Source organism: Lineus longissimus, chromosome 15 (assembly GCF_910592395.1).
Source record: "Lineus longissimus chromosome 15, tnLinLong1.2, whole genome shotgun sequence".
Taxonomy (NCBI): domain Eukaryota; kingdom Metazoa; phylum Nemertea; class Pilidiophora; order Heteronemertea; family Lineidae; genus Lineus; species Lineus longissimus.
In genome coordinates this window covers 11,207,213-11,218,441 of record NC_088322.1, presented here as the reverse complement: position 1 = coordinate 11,218,441, position 11,229 = coordinate 11,207,213, and the positions used below count along the sequence as shown (strand labels likewise).

General features: G+C 39.9%; 1 protein-coding gene across 1 annotated transcript; it reads right to left on the bottom strand.

Annotated features, from left to right (window-relative positions):
- Positions 1-5,324: 5,324 nt before the first annotated feature.
- LOC135499792 (uncharacterized) lies at positions 5,325-9,577 on the bottom strand. Its single transcript, XM_064790749.1, has 5 exons — positions 9,520-9,577; positions 8,832-9,142; positions 7,370-7,576; positions 6,862-6,933; positions 5,325-6,567 (listed from the first exon to the last, which is right to left on the bottom strand). The coding sequence occupies exons 2-5, from the start codon at positions 8,854-8,856 to the stop codon at positions 6,329-6,331; spliced, it is 543 nt and encodes a 180-aa protein (XP_064646819.1). The 5' UTR covers positions 8,857-9,142; positions 9,520-9,577; the 3' UTR covers positions 5,325-6,328.
- Between the last annotated feature and the right edge of the window lie 1,652 nt (positions 9,578-11,229).

Below are 11,229 nucleotides of genomic sequence, written 5' to 3'. Positions count from 1 at the left end.
AGATCTCTTTGCGATTACATATAATTGCAAAATTTTGCTTCATTCTTCATTACTTCCCCTTCAGATGACATCAAATAAATGAAAAGATCTCTTTGCGATTAACTTGACAAATTTGGATATAGACAATAACAGTATTTAAGTAATTGTTCACTCTCACTCGCAAATTTGGGACACTTAAAAACAAAATGAACTTCATCACCAACTACCATCCGACCTAAATCCCTACAATGTGAACAAAATCTTTCACCCCTGGGGGTTTGTGGTTTACTATTTCGTCCTGTTTCAATTTCTAACATATGATTACTAACCCTATATTTAGTTAAATTTGCACATGAATTTTGATAGATTCACAAGGTGAAAATGACTATTGTAACGACAGAGAAAATTCGTGTCGAAAAATAATATGGCAATGACTAAAAACGTTGAAACAACGGTCTACTTACTTAAAGTCGTATTCAACTTCGGAATTTCCCGACCAGACTTGGGGAAGCGAAGCGCTGTTTCTCTTTTTGGTTGTGCTCTTCTGTGCCGGAGGGATTGCGCAACGGTGAATGTACTACGAGACGGTAACCAGTTTGTGTGTCAGCTGAGTACTAAGAAGGGAACGTGCATGGAGAAGGAGGAGGCGTTTTACAAACATGGCTTTAGGATGTATCAGAAAAAGGTATCTGGTATGAATGCAAAGTCCGGGTTCCTATTTTGGCCACTCGATGTTTATTGCCATTTCTTCATTTTACTGTTTATCATTTGCCATAACAAGGAGTAGGACCTTAATGATGCGGACTTTCTTTGTGAAGGATCAACGGTCACATATTTCTCCAAGTCTTGCCACCACATGTAGTTATTTATCTGTAATCCATGTTTTAATGCTTCTTTGCACTGATATTGATTGTAACTTTTTTGTGTTTGTGTTTTGTGTACCAAATACATAAAGGAAAACACTACCTTCGAAGCTAGATGCGTGCTCTCCTCGAAAAGATCTAAATATTCCGTGGAGTGTGTTTTGAAGGATGATCTTCTTTCCATTCTTCTTTCGTTGTTACCGTTTTATTGGCGATTTTACTTAACAAAACTCGAATTCAAACTAAACCCTTTCGTCTTTATTTGTCCACCAACACCACCAACATTTGTCACATTCCACCTCGGCCGTGCACTGCCGAAGACACTTTTATACCTCGTAAACAGAGTGCGACATCTTGCGCTGGTAGCACTTAAACAGGGCCATACCAACTTTTTCAACATGACCCCGAATAATAAATCTCTACTAAGGACCCCTTGGGAATGACAAGTGCTGGCCTTTATAGCGGTGAGAGGTCAAATTGGATTGAAACAACCAATTTGGAACCAAAATTAGCATCCTTGATAGAGAGTGTCTCCTCAATTCAGAGGTGTCCCCTTAGGAAGGCCCAACTATATTTAAAGTGAGGACACCTTATAAAGTGCAATGCAGTCGGACCAGCTCTTTACTCTCTTAGGACTGATTGATTCCGTCCCTGACAGGGACGTGTCCTGATTACAGAGGTTGAATTGTATTAGGAACAAACGTTTGGGCCTTCAGAGAGAGGCTGTCCTGCTAGGGAAGGTTCCACTGTAAGTCACTTCCACTTATGCATCATACTTTGATTGATAAGTACTTCTACGTTATGGATGTCGTCCCTGCCCCCCCCCTTCCCCTTGAAGTCCAATGCAGGTAAGATCATGGTTCGTAAAGATAAACAGAAATATTCATTTACCTCTGACGATCAGAAAAGACGGGTCGGAATTAAAACCTGGTCAAATCAATTGGGTTTGTCGGATGGATATTGCATTCTTAATTAAGAAAGGTGGAACCATTTGTCGTAATCGTTAATTGCATTCTTTTCAATAATCATATTGGACATTACAAGATTCCTACACAAACTTCGGAAACGTGTGTCATTTTTACCACAACGTGTTGCATTTGACCGTTGGTATTTTGAAAATAAATCTGGCCGTATCATTCTGTTTAAACTCCCAAGTTCTACGCCATATTACACTTTACTTGCGTACGAATTTATTGGTAGCTTTTATAGATGTGTGTACAAAACAACGTTTTACAAGAACCGACTCGGTGGATATGTAAATCGAGCGTGCTACAAAACGTATGTTACCTTTTATTGTAAGAAAAAAAACAGGAAAAAAGCACCTAGTTATTTTCTGTATGATATCACAAAAGGTAAATTTTCTGGAGAGCTCGTCATTCCTAAATCAGACTTTTGTTTCCGAAGTAAGGAAAGTGTTGATATCATAATTACATTTCACGACAATGCTTTATGTTTTTGTAAATTTCAAACTGGTTTCACAACAACGGTTTATGACTTGGTCGAGTCCAACAGTACTGGGGAGTTTCAGCTTCGTTTTTATAATGGTGTAAAGGTTCGAATGAGGTCATTTCCTTATTTTGCCGTTGTGGCAATTTATGGGTTGAGCCGCATGTTCGGACTATGGCGAGTTGATGTTTATCGGAAGGAAGGGGGATATAAACCTGAGAACTACTTCCTCGAGCTGATGAGAATGCTCCAAAAACGGGCCAGTGTAACCATTGATATCAGAATGAAGTACAACCCTTGGGACAAAGAGATATTTGTGTTGGCCGTGCCTGGTCCGCGTGCCATTTTTTTTAGACAAATCTACGAACCAATCGATGGCCTAGTTAGGAACGGATCGGGAGAATATAAACATGAGGAAATATTTGCTGATTTCTATCCAAAAAACAAGGAAAAAAGACACAAGTGTTTCTCGTTCAACCCCAAAGATGGATCGTTCTTGCATATAATACGACCCCGATCCAAAGGATATGACAACAGTAAACACTTCATGTTATCGCGCGTCGACATATTCAGAAAAACGAAATTGACTTAATTTAATTTAACACATAAAACAAACTTTGCAATCACTGTGAATTAACCTGAGGTGACCCGAAATCGTTTCATTGCCAATTCAATCCATATTCACCTAGTTCCTACACCGAATTGATTCAGAGGTTTTTCCGTTTATCTTCATAGGAGAATAAAATGTTGATGTACCACTTAGGTCGAACTCTCAGTTTTATACCACCAATCAATATGAATAGAACGAATCTAAAAGTTCAATTTCATCCAACATGGCCTTTGGTAATAGTAAGGTATCGTGAACAACCGATTCCTTGGGAGAGAGTCATCATTTATAATGCCCACAATAAGGTATACAGAGTACTTTATAACTGTTCCGACTATGCACCTTTCAAAAGGCGTTTTATATATCCCATTTTAAACCTCCTCCTATATATTCAGGTGAAGGGATCGGATAACAGGTTGAAGATAAATAATGTATCCGTGTTCGACTTTTCAGTAGGGAAGTTTATTGGAACGTTACTCATTCCAAGCAAAGAGAAATGTCTGTTTGCTGATACGGCACTGCCGTTCAATACCGTTGATATGAAGACGTTCGCTTTTTATTGCGAGTTACCAAAGTTAATGGAAACGTCTTTGACCACGTACACCGTCCATCAAAGTTATAAAGATAACAAACTGGTGTTTACCCTGCTGCACAAAAGCACACTCGTAATGAGAATTCCTGATGGTATTCCTAACAACTTCTACGTCGATTTCTTTCTTGATTCTGATATTGTTTTAACGTTTGTCATGAATACTGTCTTTGAGTTGGTTATCATCCGCAGCATACACAGAGGTCTTACTAAAAACCGACAAAGACGTACCCTGCCAGTTACAGGTCAGTGTAACTATATATCAACAAACCGCAGACTCGGATTATTGATCGTACGCTTCACTTTTTCTCCGTCACATTTTGGCGGCTTCAAAGTATTGTGTTTTTCAAGGGACCAACTGCCAACTTATTTAAAACACGATACAGTTCTGCGAGTACATGTATGTATACAAGGAGCGGATACTGTCGACTGGAAGGAATTTGAGGAACACTTTGTCACAATTGACGAACAGAGGAACATACTACAGATACACAGAAGCAAATATCCGAATCGTAGCCTTAGGTCTATGTACGATGCAGTTTATGAGTACAACACGTCTTTATAGACCTGCGCTTGCAATTCTCGCCGACAAGTTCATAGCAACACTTGGGGAAGCACGCGTTTAGTCTAGTTGATGGATTAGCTATGGATTTTAAAATATCTGGTAATTGGTTCCAAAGTTTTGGTCCCGCCACAGAGAAGCACGCGTTTAATAGAGTGTAATCAACAAACGCACAACAATTCACGTGATTCGCTGAGGTAGTGCCGGTCGGGAAGTTCCTGAGACTGCAGCAGTCATATGTTCGTCAGACAACAGTGTTGATAAATCTTCTTTGAGAAACGGTGCACAGTCCGGTTGATGAGCGACGCCTACCCTCCAATAAAGATTATCGTCTGAAAAGCGAATGACTCCGTGACTCCATGTCTCAGTTTGGTAAAATTGACAACACAGGTTTTGTAGGAGATGGGAGGTGCTAGTTCATAATAGGTAAATAGGTGACACGTGCATTATTATTTTGCCGTATATTCTGAAAACGCTGGCGATAATATTTATCGCCATGATGTCCCAAGGAAAACAGCCGGATACGTGCATACAAACCGAGTCTCTTTCAAATAAATTTTGACTGAAAGACTCTGATACAACGAAGAACGTACTGCCCGCGGCTTGACTGTACATGTATATACAAGAGTTTCATACATGTACTGTTTTAGAATTCAGTGTCAGTTCCCTTCTCCTCCACATCACCATAGCCAAATAGCGTGTTATTGTTTTCCTAAATGATATGTATATTATTTACTTTCGCAGTACGTCCATGTAATCTAGGTTGTCTTTTCTATTGTTTCGAAAAATATATGAAAATTTTCATAAAGTGCTCTCTCGGTGTGATTTTATTTTGTTTATCAAGCCGTTTTAGCGTAACTCGGGGAAAACATATTTGACCCGTCAGCTTTGAGTGGTAGGAATCAGTAAATTTCCAAAGGTTATTCAGGCCTTATCTTGGCTTAAGTTTTAAACAACTTTTACAAACCGATTACAACTATATTTACTGGCAAACAATTCACTGGCCCAAGCACAACAAAGTTTACCAGATCATTATTTAAAATCGCCTCATACGACTTGTTCAATGTCCCAGTGCTAAAGGTTTAATAGGTATTTGTTGTATTGAATGAGATATATTTAAAACCTTTCAAAATGATTCACTCAGAGAACAAACCTATAATTTGTGCCAGAGATATTTAGAAGGCTTTCAATTATGGTTTTGCTGCTCGACTTGGACATGATTAGCTTGGATTTAAAATCTTTTTGAAGATAAAAAAAAGATAATTTATTCGGCTCAACCATTACAATAAAACGCCTATAAAATCCATCAACTTAACAATTGTTTGATGTGGTGAAAAATCATATATGCATGTGTATAATTGTGACATGATATTACGTCTAGAACCGGTTGGCTAAAAAATGACGTTCCGTGTTAGGCTGAAAATTCCTTCCTCTTCGTCAGAGGATATCTCTCTGCCATAAAAGCCGCGCAAGAACAAAGCGTTCACAAAGCCTTTAAGTTGACGCGAAAATGATCCCAAGTTTAGTTTAATCCAGTAGAACTCACCTGAGCCATTTAACAATTATTAACTAAACGGCTTATTCTTAGGCTCATGATAATTCATTGACAACGTTTCAACGGAGAGTAGGCCTACTACATGTATATATGTAGGCCTAACTATTATAATCGAATCTACTTCTCGCAGACAGTGATCCTGAAGATATGTACTGGACCGAGAGTGTAAAAAACAACGACTTCGAAGTTTCCTTCCAGTAATCGATCCACTTGATATATTCCCTATCCGATTTACGTATCGGCAATTGGGTAATGTCAAAATCATTTTTATGTGCAAGTATCTAGTTCATGAAAAAGGATAATGTGATATCCTTCTTCAGCCCTTATAGTTCGCCGCAATACGCGAACGGTTTGCTACTTACAATATTATAAGGCAAAATGTTTCATTGGGGTTTAATCTTTGTCCCTCCATGTAGGTCCCTCGCACTGTTGGTGGCTTAAACCATCATGTTGCCGTAAAGTCAGTAAGCAGGTCTCAGATCTTGCTCTGTGTATGATGATGGTCATGGTACTTAGCAAGCCATTGTGCGTGTATAAAGCAATGTAGCTTTTGGTCGCGTCGCCTCGAGAAACATCGATAGCTCAATCGGAAGAGCATTATACTGACAACCTTAAGATCTATTGTTCAAATCGCAGTCATGTTAAGGTGATTGTTCTGTATTACGTATACAGATAATTAGTCATTCAGGCGTATGTTAGTCACGGCATTTAAACGTACTCTCGATCATTAACTCGGAGAAATGGTCGACAGTAAACTTTTCGGGATGCGTTCGGTTAAAGATCCTCGTTTTCTTTTCATGTACTCCTCAGTTGGTCCCCGCTCCTTCTTCGCTGACTTCAACTTTTCCCTCTCTACTTTTTCTTTGTCCTTGGCCTTGCCCGTCCTTGACCCCAATTTATCGTCTTTCGAGCGCCGGCTGCTGCGAGGCCGTTCAGAGCGCCGCCTATTTCGCGAGGACAGGCGTGCTGGAAGGAAAAACACTGAACACTTTCAGGTGTGTGATTATACAAACATGAACGTGCTGCGTTGCTTCAAAAGCTGAAGAGAAAGTGACCTGAAAGTTGGTGGGGAGGGGGGATTTTTTGTTTTGTTATGGTTCTAATCCGGCCTCTGTTGAAGCAGCATTGACATCTTATTGGAGAATCATACAAGATGCCGCGCCAAACACTACAAGTTCTGGAATTATGATTGGTCGACCACATGTGTAATTCTCTCAAAATATTGAGAGCCCTTTATATTTCGAGCGGTATTTCACTAACCTAGAAACTCCTGTGTTATCGCCTCCTCGTCGTTCAGTAGCGGTGTATATTTGTAATCACCGTCTTCTAGTTCTGAAAGAGAGACAAAAAAGATTAAATGCGGATCGATTGTATGCCTATCCCTGTTTGTCTTTCAACACTTGTAGTAAATACAGATGTCACAGTCTTTTTGAACACCTCACCTGCCTCGTAAGGGGAATATTTGGCAGAACCTTTATACGTTCTCATTCCAATCGGACAGTTATAAAACCTAGTTTAATTGACTAACCACCATAAACCAATACCAACGTCTCCCTCTCCTTGAGCACCTCGTTGGCCTGCCTCACTCACAACATTGGAAGTTGAGAAGTGTTACCTTGGCTATAGCTAATGGCCTACTTTCTAGTGACCATACCGACGTATTCCTCTCCTTGAGCACCTCGTTGGCCTACCTCACTGACGACATGACCGATAATACTGGAAGCTATGCTGCAAAATCTTCAAAGTGTTACCTTGACCAAGTACTTACTTTCCACACTGACCAAGACTAATGTCTCCCGCTCCTTGAGCACCTCGCTGGCCTGCCTCATGGGCATATCTGACAGCATCTTTACGTTTCCCTCCTCGTCGGACAGATCGATACCGATCACTTCATTGGTGTAGTTACATTTCTGTCGTATCTGCCGTAAGAGGGCGATACTGCGGCAATTTGGATTGAAGATGATCTCTTTCCGTTCTGGAAGGAGAAAATGCATGCGACATAGTTTTGTCATTTCACGCATATTCTGCGATTGTCCTGTCTAATCCCGTCAAATCGCATGCAGAGAAAACCGACCCAGAACAGTACAATCCCCCGCCCTCCTCATGCCCATGTCGTAGTGTATTACAACAAGAATGTACCAATAACCAGCTATGACATTATGCCGGTAAATATCTGACCTTTTTATCCAGTTGTTCACGGTGTCATTGGCTGCCGTCAAAACACTGATGTCAAACTGTGAAGTATGTCTGGGCTTCAATCATGCTGAGGTTAACATCACGAAATAGCATACATGCCAATTTCTATAGGCCAACTGCCGTGTTCGATGGCGCAAAATTAAAACCAGACTTTCATACAAAAATATACGAAAAATCTTAGAATATATACTAAGAATTTTTTATGGTTTCGTTATTACTTTATTATTGTCGATTAAAGGTGAGTTTATTTGAAATAAGCTGGAGCGTGCGCTGTTTCGTTTGTTAAAAAAATATATATCATGATCAAAACTTTACTACGATATGTTAATACGCGATTCATTTTTTTAAAAATAATTAGTTGGCTAAATCCTTCTTGTGCCAGGACTTAGGAAGGTCCCTACAGAGTCACCCGAGTCGTACAGTTAGTTACGAGTACTTTAATATCCGCCGAGGCATGTCAAGTCCCATACTGTACAACTGCATGACGTACAGTGATTGTGAATTTCTAGTAAGCACCATTACTCTTAAAACCTGCATGGAGGCTAGCCCACGAAAAACGAGTATGAACCGGCATGGAGGCTAGCCCACGAAAAACGAGTATGAACTTGTTCTACAAAATAGGCAACTGCGCAAATAGTATACTAATATCAAAATAAATATTGATGAGACATTTTTGAATTACAGTTACTCTACTTTTTATCTTACCAAGCATTCAATTTTTTCAGTAGTATTACTACTTAAAATGTATAGTCACTTTTGTGGTTCACATGATACTGGCCTAGTACACGTTCTCGTGCTCCAACTCCAGCACTAGGGCCCAATTTTGGAGAAAGCTGCACTGCTTCGAGCTCTTGAGGTACCCGGTGTATATATTGACCAGATATGTTGATAACCAAATGTTTTTAATTATTGAAATGGCGGACAATGAATTTTCGCAGTATAATATATACCCCGCACTAATCACTACAATCCCAATATATTGGTCCTGTATTTATTACGGAAAAGCTAGAATGGTAAAAAAATACATAACTCACCACCAAATTTCACTGTAATAAACATGGTTCCAGCACAAATCTCAATCGTGTATGAAATTAAAATTAGCTAAGAGTAAGTCGTCTTTTTTCTGGTTCACTGAATATCATCCGTCAACATTATCTATTGTCCACTCGTTGCAGATATTTCAACGTTTTAATCCAAAAGTGTCGTCCTGGTGAAGGCAGCACATATTTTTCACCAAGTCAAAATCTTCGTCTTCAGGCAAAGATCTAACTACTTTGTTACTCCATCTCGGACGTCTGAAGTTATCGTGCAGTACGGCTATAACCAGTTGATCGGCTATTATTATCTGGAAAGTAGTGACATAGCACGACGGCGTAAGAGAAAATGAATGACTTTATTAATAAAATTTTGTCAGTGAACTACAAACTCCACTTATACGGCTTCAATACGCTGCTAAGTAATTCCGGGTCACTCAATGAAAATATTAATCAACGCTGGTACAATATCGTGTAAGGTCATTAGCTATAGCATTATTAGTGACTCAGTTATTTGCCCGATTGTAAAAAGCAATCTGGTTAATAAATCATGATGTTTACGGCAATTTTGGAGTGCAAATATGGAGAGGCCTGGCTGGAGGGTGAGTGTCAAACAACGAATTCCGTCCGACACTTTACTAATTTTTCATTTCTCCAAGATCTAAAATGGTATACACGTATTACTTACAAATTGAGGTTTTGGTTCAGTTATCATCAAGCTCTGTGTCCTACTCTCAGCCAAACAGACTTACAAAGCGGCCACCAAATCAATTTAGTGTATCAAACTCAGATTTGCTTAAAATATTGGTATTTCTCCCGGCAAATTTACTCATAGCCCACTAATATTGGCATAGGCGACAGTTGGCTGAATAACTAAAATCGATCACATACATATTCCGTAAAATCCTAACCAAAACATCATATACTTACGCTCTTACTTACAGTCCTGTTCTGGGCAAATCAAACACCGCCCAGGGAGAGACCTTAAAAATTCCCTCGAGATCGATCCACACGATCACATAGAAATGTTGAAGTCAATGGGTTGTTTTAAAGCTGAACAGCATGAACGAAACCCCCAGAGGCCGAGATTGGTATGTGACATGTGAGAGTGAACTGGTTGATAGACCAAATTACGCGGTCACGCTCAACTCAATCATTTTAGACATAGGGCACTTTCAGTCAGCAACGTTTCCGGAAACTTTTCCTTGTTCGCGCAGCTCCTAGCTGTACCGAACAGTTGGCTCAGTAGACTCGGTCATTATTCCTAACCGGTATTATTGCATTGTGCATGCTGTTCGATTCCCACATCTGTAGCCAAAGAGGTTTGAAAGGGAATCCAGGTGATAACGTATTCTCAGTGATATACATGTACGTGTGGACCGTTGATTCCTTAATTGATGGAGGACAAGGAATGATGGTCTACTTTGAGACCCGATCAGACCACACGAGACTCGATGATTACCGATTACTTTGCGTTTACACCAGGGAAATTTTATTCTGCATTTACTCGGATGAAATGCTACTGGACTTGAAACAGTCGAGTTACGGATGTTATATTGGCCAACAATTTGTAGGGGCATTGGCGTACGCCGATGATGTAGTTCTATTGTGCCCCACTAGACATGGCATGCAGGAAATGCTTAAGATTTGTGATAGATATTCCGAGGAGTATAGATTATTGTTCAATGTCATTAAAACACACTTCCTATTGTTTGGAAAAGAAGCAGCCGATACTTTTTTAAGGTGGCAAAACAACAGACTTGAGGTAGAAGATATAGCAAATCACCTGGGCCATATCATAGGCCCCCACGCCGAGCAGACACTTATTGATCAAGCTATTGGAAACATGATTGCCCGAACTAATGCACTTGTCTCTGCATTTGGTCATTGCGACATTGATGTAAAATATCGCCTGTTCAAAACATATGTCATGTGTTTATACGGCAGCGTACTGTGGGATTTTTCTTCTAGGCACATGGATAGACTGCTTACGACCTGGAGGAAATGTGTAAGAAAATTTTTCAAATTACCGTATCGGACACACTCAAATTTGTTGCCTACTATATGCCGGGATATCAATCCGGAATTTCAGATGCACAGCAGGTTTTTAAAAATTTTTAAGACTGCTCTGAGAAGTAATAATGAACTGGTTGAACTGTCTGCGAAATTAGTCATTTACGGAAGTAGTTCCTCCGTCGGGGGAAACATCAATGTACTATGTGAGAAGATAGGGACCGATAGGGACAACCTTATTAGAAGGGGTAACAAAGTTGGTGATATCGAAACGAATGACATAGGCAGTGTGATCAGGGATCTTATACTGATGAGAGACAGGGGTGACTATCACCTCTTTGATAGAGATGAGCTGTCAGATACTATTACGCATCTAGCATGCGAA

Excerpts from the sequence above, each read along its gene's own strand:
- LOC135499792 (XM_064790749.1), bottom strand. The coding sequence starts at position 8,856 with ATGTTTATTACAGTGAAATTTGGTG. Across the intron at positions 7,577-8,831 it reads TATTACAGTGAAATTTGGTG|AACGGAAAGAGATCATCTTC; the intron begins GTGAGTTATGTA and ends TTCTCCTTCCAG. Across the intron at positions 6,934-7,369 it reads AGTCTTGGTCAGTGTGGAAA|AACTAGAAGACGGTGATTAC; the intron begins GTAAGTACTTGG and ends TCTCTCTTTCAG.